Source organism: Jaculus jaculus, chromosome 5 (assembly GCF_020740685.1).
Source record: "Jaculus jaculus isolate mJacJac1 chromosome 5, mJacJac1.mat.Y.cur, whole genome shotgun sequence".
Lineage (NCBI taxonomy): Eukaryota > Metazoa > Chordata > Mammalia > Rodentia > Dipodidae > Jaculus > Jaculus jaculus.
The window spans coordinates 167295265-167309028 of record NC_059106.1 but is presented as its reverse complement, the minus strand read 5'-3'; the positions used below and the strand labels follow the sequence as shown (position 1 = coordinate 167309028).

At 51.3% G+C, this 13764-nt stretch overlaps 1 protein-coding gene across 2 annotated transcripts in view; it reads right to left on the bottom strand.

Annotated features, from left to right (window-relative positions):
- Window positions 1-266: 266 nt before the first annotated feature.
- The window catches only part of Agpat3 (1-acylglycerol-3-phosphate O-acyltransferase 3), a 95093-nt gene continuing 81595 nt past the window's right edge, over window positions 267-13764 (bottom strand). For both annotated transcript variants that reach the window (XM_045149275.1, XM_004654512.2), the window contains 3 exons: window positions 13347-13422; window positions 5225-5423; window positions 267-4916 (listed from right to left, as the gene is read on the bottom strand). In XM_045149275.1, coding sequence (XP_045005210.1) covers window positions 4828-4916; window positions 5225-5423; window positions 13347-13422 — 364 coding nt within the window. In that variant the 3' untranslated portion in view covers window positions 267-4827. The remainder of the gene's footprint in view (window positions 4917-5224; window positions 5424-13346; window positions 13423-13764) is intronic.

Here is a 13764-nt window from a genome sequence, read left to right as displayed (position 1 = left end):
GACAGCCCCTCAGCGCGCTTCATAGGCTGCCTGATTTGCCCCTCGGCTTTGGACAGATGACTTCTCTCTGCCTCAGTTCCTTCCTAGAAAACACCTTTCTCAGAATGGAGACCTTGGGCCCTGGGACAACATGGCCACGGAAACAGAGAGAAAGATGGAGCCCCAGGGGAGGGGTGAGCTCCAGTGACAGGAAGTGCCTGGTGTTTCTTTACTTCCTCTTGAAAACATCTGTGCAGACCAGAAAGAAAGAAAGAAGAAAAGGAGGCAAAGAGTCACTTTCATATATTGTGGACATTTTATCCCTCGTTCACAACAGCATTTTTAATAAACAAGTACGATGCCTGTGCATTTTACCCAGAAAGTACCACCAAGCAGGAGTGCCATGCTGCCTGGGTGGCCTCCCATGTGGACAAAGAGAGCTTTGCATAGCGGCCAACACAGCCAGGCTGTGGGGACACAGGCCTATAAAGTCTAAGTTAGCTCCTCCACCCAGACAAGTTCCGCAGAGCCCAAGCACTCCATCCCCAACCACAGAAAGCCGTGAGTAGCAAAACTTGTAAAAATGAAGTGTACAAAAGGAAACATTCATATAATACATTTGCACCCTGTATACAACGTATCCCTTGGAGACTAGTGACAGATATGGCAAATTTTCAATAATAGAAAAAGCCTCAATGTCTGCCCACCTGCACAGTGCTAGCTCGCTGGAGTCCATGGTTTGTGTGGCTTCCAGAAAGAGCCGTTTCTGTGCAGTTACAGCGCTCGCTGGTGCTCTGCATGGAAGCTGGGGAACGTTCCCTGCCTTGAGGCAAGTCACATTTGATTGTCACAATGTACCATTCAGAGACAATAAATACAAGCAGAGTGATGCCATTCTTCGTAGGATCAAGTAACTCCAGTTTAATTTAATACAACTTAGTGCATGTCAGTATCTCATTCACAGCTCCATTTCTGTCCAAATACTTTTCGCAACAAAGAGTTAAGAAACTGAAAAGTTAAAAAGAAAACTCCAGGTGACCTCGTCACTACAGAGCTCACGCTTCTGCGACAACGCGGCCACCTGTGGAGAGGCAATGCTGCTCTTGCCTGGGCTGACCCATGTCACCTTCGCTGGTGACTTCCTGGAAGGGCTGTCAGCTGATTTCTGGAGTGGCTTATAGGAATGCCACCCTTGCCCCTGAATTAACAAGCTGCAAATGCTTGTGACAGAATTTAATTCCCAACGTGTCCACCCCTCCTGGTCACCTAAAAGCTGACCCTGGGTTTTCGCATCCTGTCCCCTATGCAGGGACCTGGAGCCCAAGAGTCAGCACCCACCTGACAGCCCCGTGTCGGGACAAGGTCTGAGGCAGGTCAGTGGCGGCCCCACCTAGCACCCAGGCCCAGGTGCCTTTGGTTTAGAGTTGGCCCAACAGGCCAGGGACGTGTTTCCAGAAAGAAGGCAGCAGGCAGCTCAGGTGCGCTGGTCTGGTCTCACGAGCCCTCAGCCTCATCAACATGGCAGAGGGGCAGCAGCCACGCCACGCCGCCGAGCAGAGTGTAGCATGCCAGGGCTGCATGCAGCTAGCTAGGGGTAGAGGCTTAGGCACAGGGAAGAATGATTCTGATGGGAGTCAGCAAGGCTGAAAAGACTGTACTGGCTTGTCCTAGAAGGCCTCAAGCAGGAGAGACCAGCAGCATGCAGGAAGGGCCACTCATTGGTAGATATGGTGGGCGAGGGATGGCCTTGCTGGGTCCAACTATTCTCTCTCTTCATCAATGCTTAGCAACACCTTGACTGGATGAGTGGCAGGAAGGAGTCTCATGCCACGGGGCACAAAAAGGGAGGAACAGGGCCGTCAAGGTGATCTGTGATTCCCCCGCATTGTTTTTCACAGGAAAATGCAGTTTACATCGTTGCTTCCCACTTAGTGGTTTGCAGGCTCAGAGGGCAAGACTCGTCACCTCAAGCAGGCCTGTGCATCTGGTGCGCCATCACCAAGTACCAGCAACCACCAGGTGGTTTCTTTCTCTGGGTTGAAGGACTTATCGATGGGCAGACCCTTGTCCGAGGCCTTAGTTTACAGAGAAAGTGTCTCTGGCCTATGAACCGCCCTCCCCCCTTTGATCATTCAGCTTCTGCCACCTGCCTCGTGTGGGACAGTCACTATGCATTGCGCTCATGCAAAGTCCCCGAGAGAGAAGCAGGGAGTCCCTAGGTGATGGAAGCTCCATGTGGGTGCTGTGAGATGGCACAGGAGGCCAGGAGAACGGCAACCCCTTCCCAAGCTTAGCACAGTGACGCAGACGTCTGCGTGAGGTGGGTGGGCACGGCCAGGAGCAGCGTGTGGGGAGCAGTGCAGGACACGGAGGGGGTCGTGGAGAGGAGGCAGGAGCACCCATGCACCTGGCTCTTGGGCCTGAGTGGCAGGCAGACCATGTTCTGGGCTAAGCTGTGCCAGGCTCCAGAGGTTACGGTGAGCCACGGGGCCAGCCCATTAGTGCAGCCCGATCCTCAGCCTGAGGTCATCGGCTGCCCCAGGCCCAAGATGGCCCCATCCCTGACCCCAACTCAGCCAACACGGATTGCTCTGGCCCAACTCTTCAGCCCAAATCTGGGCATGGCATCAGCCATGACTCTGGCTCAGTGTAAAGGAAGAAGAGAAAAGCACTATTCTGAGATTTATTAATATAAATGGGAAAAAAAAGTCAAAGCTTTCCTCTCTCTTTCCTTCTTAAGCAGATGAAAAGCAAAATCCAACCCCACCCCTTAAAAAAAAAATAACCCCACACATTCCCAGTGTAGTTTTTATTGCTCTCAGAAGCCTGGTACTTGGAGGCACACTCTGAGCCGGGAGTTGTCAGAGGGAGACAACAGGCTAACACAGACGCGACACGTAACTGATCTGAAAGGCGGGGGGCTGCTCTGGAAAAACAAAGCCACTGTTAAATGGCAAAGGCTTTGAGCTTGCTTTCCTGGGCCAGATGCATGCACAGCAAGGCCCATCAACCGGCTTCCTTGAGATCTGTGGGATGATGGTGGAGTGAGAGACCTCAAGTGCACAGACAGACACAAACATCCACCGGGGTCAGGGCTCACCCCTGGGAATGCAGACGATGGCTTGCTGGTGGGGAGGCCAGGAGACAAGATTTCAGCTAGCTCAATTGAGCGTCTGCTTGCTTGGTCTGACAGAGCCCTTCACCTTCCCAAAGAGCCACCACGGTTGTTCGCTGTCCCCCATGAGACCCAGGACTATAGAAGTGTTCCACATCTGCTACCCTCGTGCATGGACCCAGGAGGCCAGGGGTACCGCCTCCGCAGCAATCCTGTTGCCTCAGAATCTCCCCAACACTTGGGGCCAGTCAAGCCTCTTTTCTTGGGTCTCACCTAGAGAGCTTGTTTTGCCTTTCTTCTGAGTGCTGGTTGCAATATGCCAGACAGAATACTTGGTTTTCCATTGCTAGAAAACATGAAAGGGGTGTGGCTTAGAAAGAGCCCATGGAAAGTTCCAGACAGAAGCCGGAAGCAGGTGAGTGACAGTGTGTGAGAGAGCTCCCAGAAGGGGAGTAGGCCTCCCCACGGCTCCTGGGCCCACCAGCTCCTCTCCTGCAAGGCCAGCTGTCCAGAGTCGGTTGAAGAAATATGCGTCTCCCAGGCCAGCCAACTGGACCCTGGTGAGGCCCCGAGTGCAGGCAGAGACACCCCATCTTCTGCTAGGACGCTCCATGTCTCTGAGGTGGAGTGGGAGCCGGGGGGGGGGGGGGGGGGGGGGGCGGGCATGATCAACCCTGCCTGGACAGAGGCAGAAGTCAAGAGGAGGAGGAGGAGCTGAGCAAGGAGGTGGCTGGCACTCCTTCCCACAGTGAGGCTGAGAACCATCCACCCACCGGCTGGTACAAAGACACTCCAGAAACCAGCAAGCACTAACGGTCTCCACTGCCTTTAAAACAACGGGGCTGGATGGTGGCATCACCGCTCAAAGATCATCCCAGAGGCAGCCAGCCGCGGGCTCAAGCACTCTGGAACCCTGAGGTGCTGGGCCCGAGTGGTCTTCCCACGCCCGCCCCACGCCCCATGCGGGGAGCCGCGGCCTCCCAGTCACAAAGAGGGAGAGAGGAACTGAGGATCTGCATGGAGGCGCTGCGCGAGCCTAAGAACTCCACATTCCACTGAGTTCTTGGGCCATTCACTTTAAAAGGAGACTTAAGGTGCTTAGACAGCCCATGGGGAGGCAGGGCGGACAGTGCCAAGGGGCAGGAGTGGGCCTTCAGCCAGCGGAGGAGGGGCGGGACAGACCGGGCTGATCTACATTCAATGTGTGCTTATCACTAAGATGCCCTCCTCCCCTCCCCCACTCAGGCTACAAGCGAAGGCGCCAGGCAGGGCGGGACAAGCGAGCTCTTTGTGGGATAGGAGCCAGCCGACCTGCTCCCAGGAACCCATTAAGAGCCAGTGGTCTGGGGGTACAGGGCATGAGGGGAGGGGTCAGGCTAAGTTCCCGAAATTAAGAAACCGAAGTCCCACTCTGAGTTTAAGAAGAGGAAGCAAAGGCCGCCTCTTGGAGGCGGAGTTTTGGGGGAGACCCACTGCCCTGAGCCTCCCCAAGCCCAGGCTCCCCCATCTGTCCTTGGAGGGCCGGCGGGGCCCCGCGGTGCCCGCTGACCATCTTCACCTGGCAGGCCGTCTGAGTTCTTTGCTCTTGGCTCAAGTTTTAATTATTAGTATTAGTCACCAGTTAATAAGAAAAATAGTCTCTAAGTGTCTCTCTCTCCTCACTCTGTGTTCTGTTTTTAATTGAGTTAATTGGATACCGCATCAGGTTGTGGGTGGTCAATCATAGCCGTTAATTATTCCTTTTTCTTAAATTCTTGGTTGCCGTAGCTGGAGCCTTTTTCTATTTCGGTTACTCCTATTAGCCTTCGGACGCCAAAGGAAGCTTTAAAAACAGGAGAGAAAGGAGATTAGATAGAAAACGTGCCGTAAGGCGCAGGTGAAGCATCTTTGGCCGGCCTCGGCTCCGCCCTGGTCCCCTCCTCCCAGAACCCCAAGAGTACCAGTGCAAGAAACGGCCAGGGGAGGAGGGCTTCACGTTTGCACTTACGGCAACAGCTCCCGCCTGACGACCCTCGCCACCCATCTGCTATCCCCCCACCCCCCAGGGCCACCAAAATAGCCATCAGTCTCAAGCCTCTTCGGTCTCTGTGAGCCCCGATATATGGGAGCTGGAACACCAGGGTTCCTTACCTGCTCCCACAAATCCCAAGAACGTGAGGATGAGGAGCGGGGATCCACTGGCGAAGACGCCCAGGACGAAGCTGAAGAGAGGAGAAAGCAGGACGGTGGCCCAGCACAAGAAGTTCAGGAGGGTCCAGGGCCTTCGGGCGGGCTTGATCTGCTCCCCGGGGAACACTCCCTTCTGCTTGTACATCTCCTGCAGGGCGTCCTGCGGGCAAGGGGAGAGCGGAGGGCAAGGTCGCCCAGTGCCACTGATGCGGGAGAAAACTTGGCAACGCAAGTTGCCGGGGATGGTGGCCACAGAATGATGTGGGCAAACCCTCCACACTGCAGGCTGGGGAGGAATCAGGTGTGGCCTCTTTAGGACACTGGGTGGCTTTTTATAAAGGCCTAGATCATTTGGACCTTGGACCCATGAAAGAAATTGACGAGAAAAGGGCCAGCGAGTTAAGCAGATCTGTCATGTCTGGAAAACAGCTGGCCTGACTGCACTGTCCCAAATGTCCCTCTGTTTCTCTCAAGACGGTGGCCGTGAGAATGCGCGTGGGTCCTGGGCCTGGTCACACTTCATACCACCTCAATCTTGCCCCACTGCAAGCCCCTTCACAGCTCCTTCCTCCTCGACTGGGAGGAACCAGGAGTGACGTGGGCTGTGCTAGAGCTGGGCCGAAGCAATGCGGAGCAAGCGCGCGTCAGGGAGAGCTTGGCTGGCCAGCAGACCACAGCAAGGCTCAAGGGACGCATTTCCGTGCAGCTGCCCCACACAGCTAGGTAACCACCGGAACATGCAGGCATGGGGACTTGGGGCCTCCTTGACCGAAGAGGTTAAAGCGCCACACAAGACATATCAAAAGTACGCAGCACTCCACATACACAGTCACGAACATGCATAGCACCATGTCAACCATGGCCTGGGGGATGAGAGGTCTTATTGTTTTTAATTATTATTTTATTTTGCTTCGGTTTTTTAGGGAGGGTCTTACTCTAGCCTAGGCTGACCTAGAATTCACTAAGAAGTCTCAGGGTGGCCTTGAACTCATGGCAATACTACTACCTCTGCCTCCCGAGTGCTGGGATTAAAGGCATGTGCCAGAAGGATCGCCGTTGAGTTAGTGAATTCTAGGCCAGCCTGGGCTGCAGCGGAGGCCCTACCTTGAAAAAACCAAAACACAAACAAGCAAAAGAAAGACTAAGAGGAGGCGTTTAGTACAGTCAGCTGGCCGCCTCCTCCAGTGTCTGGCAGACGTGAGCTGGTCATTCCAGAGGTCTTGCGTGGCAGGGCACTGCCCCTGCGTGGAAGCTTCAGGACTCAGCTGCACTGGTGACACAATGAATTTATTCTTACTGCCATAGTATAGCCGACCAAAATACACGGGCGATGTACCACCTTCTTAGTCGTGAACTTTTGGGTTGGCTCTAGTTTCTTGCTATATGAAGTTCCGGCACTGGCTAGCAAATACCACTTCTTTTAAAGCCTAGACATTTAAAACACGATCTAGATTCAGAGCTGATCATTCCTGTGCAAACTAGTGTGACCTGTCTGTCTGTCTGTCCAGCAGCAATGTGCACACTCCTAGGTTGTTTGGTTGTCCCCTCTTCTTTGGGGGAGTATTTTTTTTATTTCAAATTTTTATTAACAACTTCCATGATTATAAAAAATATCCCATGGTAATACCCTCCCTCCCCCCACTTTCCCCTTTGAAACTCCATTCTCCATTATATCCCCTCTTGGGGGTATTTTTGAGGTGGGGTCTCACTCTAGTCCAGGCTGACCTGGAATTCACTATGTAGTCTCAGGCTGGCCTTGAACTCACAGAGATTCTCCTACCCCTGCCTCCCAAGTGCTAGCATTAAAGGTGTGCGCCACCACATCCAGCCCTCCTCTTTTCTTTTGTCCTGGTTTATTTTTATTTATTTATTAGAGACAGAGAGAAGGAGAGGGAGAAGGAGAGAGAGAGAATGGGCATGCCAGGGCCTCTAGCCACTGCAAACGAACTCCATGTGCATGCACCACCATGTGCATCTGGCTTACGTGGGATCTGGAGAATTGAACCTGGGTCCTTAGGCTTCGCAGTCATGTGCCTTAACCACTAAGCAACCTCTCCATTTCTGGCCCTCCTCTTTTGAAACAGGTTCTCACATAACTCGGGCTGACCAGGAACTTACTCCTGGAGTGCTGGGATGCTGAGATGGCAAGCATATACCACTATGAGCTGCCTTTTTCTTCTTGACAGCTGTAGTATTCCAGGTGTGTGTGTGTGTGTGTGTGTGTGTGTGTGTGTGTGTGTGTGTGTACCTTTATGTGTTTAATTTTGGGGTTTTTTTTTTTTTTCAGGTAGGGTCTCGCTCTAGCCCAGGCTGACCTGGATCTCATTCTATAGTCCCAAGCTGGCCTCGAATCCATAGTGATCCTCCTACCTCTGCTTCCTGAAGGCTGAGATTAGAGGTTGTGTGCCACACCTGGCTGGTTAATTGGTATATAATAATTGGTATGTAATAACTGTGCATTCTTGTGGGCTACAGTGTGACATTTTAACACATATATACAATGTATAATGATCAGTTCAGGGTGACTAGGCTGTCTTTCACTTCAGACATCCATAATCCCTTTGCCCAGAGAACACTCCAAATCCTCTCCACTAGCTATTTTGAGACACGTAACTGACAGTCAGTAGCCCTAACACGGCTATGCTATAGAGCATGTGAGGTTCTCTCTCTACATAACTGTGCCCCGCCCGCCCTGCCGCCCTCCCCAGCCTCCGGGACGGTGCTGTGTCCTGAGACTCACTGAAGCAGCAGCCACAGGTAAGAACGGACAGGTGAGAACAGGCTCGTCTTTCTTTGGCTTCCTTCACTTACCACGGTGTTCTCCAGTTCCAGCCATGTTGCTTCGAATGGCAGCATTTGATTTATTTATTTGTTCGTTTGTCTTCAAGGCAAGGTCTCACTCGAGTCCAAGCTGACCTGGGACACACTCTGCAGACCAAGCTAGTCTTGAACTCATGGCTATCTTCCTGCCTCAGTCTCCCGAGTGCTGGGACTAAAGGCGTGGCCCACCACATCTGCCCGATTTGACTTATTTTCAGTGGCTGAGTGTTACACCGTGTCATTCCGTGTTTATGTGCCGTGTTTTCTTCGTTCATCCATCAGTGAGCAGCTAGGGTTCGTCCATCGCTTGGCCACTGTAATGGAGCTGCAGCTCACAATGGAGTGCGGATGCCCCTCAACACACCCGTGCCAACAGTGAGCCGGCCAGGTCGCGTACATGGCTGGGGCACCTGGTAGTTCTTGTTTGTTGTTGTTTTGCACCGGACTTAAACCCAGGGCCTCGTGCATGCTAAGCGCGTCCTCCGCTGCTGAGCTATAGCCACAGCCCTGCTTTTATTTTTATTGACTTTTTTGTTGGGGCAGGGTCTCATTTTACTGGTCAACCTGGAACTCACTCTGCAAACCAAGCTAGCCTTTTGTTTGTTTGTTTATTTATTTATTTGACAGTGACAGACAGAGAAAAAGGCAGGGAGAGGGGGAGAGAGAGAGAGAATGGGTGCACCAGGGTCTCCAGCTACTACAGACGAACTCCACATGCATGCGCCACCTTGTGCATATGGTTTATGTGGGTACAGGGGAATCGAGCCTCGAACCGAGGTCCTTAGACTTCACAGGTTTAACAGCTAAGCCATCTCTCTAGGCTTTTTAAAGAATTTATTTATTTATTTACTTGAGAGAGCAAAAGAGAGAAAGAGGGAGAGAGAGAGAGAGAATGGGCACACCAGGGCCTCCAGCCCCTGAAAACAAACTCCAAACACATGTACTACCTTGTGCATCTGGCTTATGTGGGTCCTGGGAAGTTGAACCAAGGTCCTTGGCTTCGCAGGTAAATGCCTTAACCACTAAGCCATCTCTCCACCTCTCTAGTCCCCTTTTTTTTTTTTGTTATTTTTTTTGGGTTTTTGTTGTTGTTGTTGTTTTGAGGTAGAGTCTTGCTCTAGCCCAGGCTGACCTTCAATTCACTATGTAGTCTCAGGGTGACCTAGAACTCACAGCAATCCTCCTACCTCTCGAGTGCTGGGATTAAAGGTGTGTGCCACCATGCCCAGTTGGAAATGCAATTCTCTGCTATCTACAAAAACATATATGCTTTCTTAAAAAGACGAGGCTGGGGCTGGAGAGATGACTTAGCAGTTAAAGCACTTGCCTGCAAAGAAAGAACCCAGGTTCAATTCCCCAGGACCCACATAAGTCAGATGCACAAGGTGGCACATGTGCCTGGAGTTTGTCTGTAGCAGTTGGAGGCCCTAGCATGCCCATTCTCTCTCTCTCTCTCTCTCTCTCTACCATTCTCTCTCTTCCTTTCCAATAAATAAATAAATAAATAAAATATTAAACAAATAATTTTTTTTAAAAAAAGAGAAGGCTGGAGAGTTGGCTCAGCAGTCCAAGGTACTTGCCTGTAAAGCCTAATGGCCTGGGTTCAACTCTCCAGTGCCCATGTAAATCCAAACACACAGCATGGCACATGCATCTGGAGTGCATTTACAGTGGCAGAAGTCCCTGGCTTTTTCTATCTGCTTCTTTGTCTCTCAAATAAATAAAATTATACACATACACACACACACACAGAGATATATACAAATGTTTTTTGGTTTTTCAAGGTAGGGTCTCAATCTAGCCTGGAATTTACTATGTAGTCTCAGGATGGCCTCAAACTCACAGCGATCCTCCTACCTCTGCCCCCCAAGTGCTAGGATTAAAAGCGTGTGCCACCACACCTGGCTTAAAAATAATTTAAAAAAAAATCACTAGGTATGGTGGCACAGTCAACATTGGGAGGCAGAGGTAGGGGGATCACTGTGAGTTCCAGATCAGTCTGGGCTAGAGTGAGACCCTACTGGAAACAAAAAAAAAAAAAAAAGCAAAAACACTTTTTTTTTTTTAATTTTTTTGTTTATTTATTTGAGAGTGGCAGACAGAGAAAGAGTCAGATAGATAGAGAGAGACTGGGCGCGCCAGGGCTTCCAGCCACTGCAAACGAACTCCAGATGCGTGCGCCCCCTTGTGCATCTGGCTAATGTGGGACCTGGGGAATCCAGCCTCGAACCGGGGTCCTTAGGCTTCACAGGTAAGCGCTTAACCGCTAAGCCATCTCTCCAGCCCAAAAACACTTTTTTTATATTTCTAACAACAAATTACATTGTTCTTTTTAATTTAATCAGCCTTGCCTAATGTTTTTCATTTTATTACCATTCTTAGAGAAGACATTTCTGGGTGGATATGGTGGTACACGAATGTAACCCCAGCATTTGGGAAGGCAGGAGGATCAGAACTTCAAGGTCATCCTCTGGGTAGTGGTTTGCATTAGGTGATTTTAGCATGTGTGCCGCATGCTGGGCCCCCAGCTGATGGCAATTTGGGAATTGGGGCCTTGGTGGGAGAGGCATGCTGCTGGGGACAGACTTTGGGAGTCTTAATCGCCCGCTCCCTCTTGCCAGAGTTCGGGTCATGCTCCTACCCACCGGCCGTTACCTGCTGTGGCAGAGGCGCTGTCATGCCATCCTTTCCCTTGCCACCACGGACTTTCCCTCAAGACTGGAAGCCAAACTCAAATTGTTTCCTCCCATCAGCTGCTTTTGGTCAGGTGCTTTGTCCAGCAACGCGAAAGATAAGTATAACACTCTTCCATGTAGATATATTGAGGCCAGCCGGGGCTACGTGGGATTCTGTCTTTTAAAAATTTTTCTAGTGGGCTGGAGAGATGGCTTAGCAGTTAAGCGCTTGCCTGTGAAGCCTAAGGACCCCGGTTCGAGGCTCGGTTCCCCAGGTCCCACGTTAGCCAGATGCACAAGGGGGCGCATGCGTCTGGAGTTCGTTTGCAGAGGCTGGAAGCCCTGGCGCGCCCATTCTCTCTCTCCCTCTACCTGTCTTTCTCTCTGTATCTGTCGCTCTCAAATAAATAAAAAATTAAAAAATAAAAATTTTTCTAGTGTAGGCAATTTGCTTTTCTGTAACTCTGGCATGTTTAAATAATTTCTGCTACTATTTTTCTTTTTTAAATTTATTTTCTCTGTGTGTGTGTGTGTGTGTGTGTGTGTGTGTGTAAGAGAGAGAGAGAGAGAGAGAGAGAGAGAGAGAGAGAGAGAGAGAGAACGGGTGTGCCAGGGCCTCCAACCACTGCAAACAAACTACAGGCGCATGCGCCACCTTGTGCACTTGGCTTACATGGGCCCTGGAGAATTGAACCTGGGTCCTTTGGCTTTGCAGGCTAAACCATCTCTCCGGCTCCTGCTACTGTTTTTCTTTGTTTGAAGGTCTCTGGGCTTCTTCTATCACATGTGGCTCATACATATGGTTGCGAGGATAAGTCATATGTGTGTCATGGGGAAGTGCTGGGCACGTCTCACACGAACTCGTGGCTCCGGGAGCAGTGTGTCTTTGTTTCTTCCTGCTCTGAGGTCTTCTCCTGCCCTTCTCATTCTTTTGCAGGTCTTGTTCTCCTTTCTTAGTCTCTTGTACTTTTCATCTTAAACATGCTCATTTTAGTCTCTGTCTACTACTTTTCCGGTTCCTCTGGGGGCTGCACGTTGCTGCCCTTCCTCTAAAGGGAAGAGTTTGGTCCCTCGGACATGGTGCATGACGGCGGCCCTGCAGCTCGCCTTCACTGAGCCCTTCTGCAGACCCCGAGCAGCTCAGCTCTGGGATCGCGTCTCTCTAAGGGACTCTCCCCACTTCTTCCTATGCTGGAGTTTCAATCTTCAGTCTGTAAGGATGTCAGGGCAGGCGCTCTTCAGCCTTTAGCCAGGAGGAAGAGGGGATCTGGGACCTCGCCATGCGGGGATAAAAGCTCATCCTGAAGGGTCTGGCTCCATGGAGGGTTTTTGCATTCTCCTTTTCTGCTCTGAGTGAGGTCACATCTCATTATCTGTCCCCATGGCTTAAAACTCAGGACTTCCCAGGAACCAGCAACCCCCTTGGCAAGGTACGCAGCCTCGGCCACAGACCCCTCATTTTCTGGATGGCTCGTCAGCACACTGAAAAGGATTTTTGTGTGCTGTTTAGATTTTCTGGTGTCCAGCCACAGAGAAAGGGTACTGGGTGAGGCACACAGTGGGGGTGGCAAGAGGACGGACGTGGTTCCAGGAACACTGTCGGGCACCCTCCATGTGTACCCACGACAAAGGCACTCTTCCTTCGGTTTATTCTACATTTAAAAGCACACAAATGTGGGTTGGGAAGATGGCTCAGTCCACAAACTACTTGACTAAGGACCTAACTTCAATCCCCAGTACCACATAAAACACCAGCCATGGTGGTTTGCACACGTAATCCAGGTGTTGGGGAGGTGGCATCAGGCGGGTGCCTGGGGGCTCAAAAACTGACTCATTGGTTAGCGGCGTTTGCTTGCAAAGCCTGCCAGTCCAGTTTCAATTCCCTGGTGGTACAAAGCGGCACATGTGTCTGGAATTAATTTGCAGTGGTAAGAGGACCTGCTGTGCCCATTCTCTCTCCCATAAGCAAATAAATAAACATATCTAGTTATTTATTTTAATGAGAGAGAGAGAGGAGCATTGGCACGCCAGGGCCTCAGCCACTGCAAATGAACTCTAGATGTGTGTGCCACCTTGTGCACATGTCACCTTGTACCTCGGGCTTATGTGGGTTCTGGGGAGTCGAACCTGGGTCCTTAGGCTTCGCCCACAAGCACCTTAACCACTAAGCCATCTCTCCAACCCAATAAATATACTTTTTTAAAATGAAAGATGCCTGGGACTCGCTGGCCAGCCAGTTCCTGGCCAGTGAAAAACTTCCTCAAAGGGGAAAAAGAGTTCCTAAGGAAGAGCACTTGAGGTCATCCTCTGGCCTCCACATGTGTGTGAGTAGGCACACCCACACATGTACACACGCATGTACACACACACACACACACACACACACACCCTTCAAGAGAAGCCAGTGTCAATGTGGTGAGACGTTGCCAGCACATCTGCACATGTACATGCCAGCCTTCATTCCTTAGGGAGCTCATTTCTGAAACATTGCACAGAAAGACAAGCAGAATCGAGGTCCCGAGCGAGACCACATGCTGCCCACCTGCTTGGGCAGGCAGGACCGGGCAGGGGCCAGGCAGCGTCTTTACCTTCTCCTGGTACAGCTTGTGAAGCCACTGGGCTGCGCCCTTCTCGTCCTCTGGGATCTCCTCCAGGGGAAACCTCCTGTTTCATGAGCAAGACGAGAGCAGAGTGAACCACTAACCAGTGTCAACACGAGGGGACAGGGGACAGGGACCTGCACGAGGATGGCCCAGCTTTCTGTGTTAAGGTCACAGCGTAATCCTTCAAACAAGCAAGAGAGGTAATTCCTCCTTGGCCCTGACCCTAACCATACTGGAATCTTCCAGACACATCTTCATCTTCCAGGGCCACCACAGGAATGCCAAGAAACGCCTCTACATCTGGGGACACTCCTGAGACACCTGTCTGGCAGATCAGACCTCTAGGTCCCCACAAGGGTGATCACTGTAGCTTTGGTCTTTCTCAACATATTCGTCATTGGAA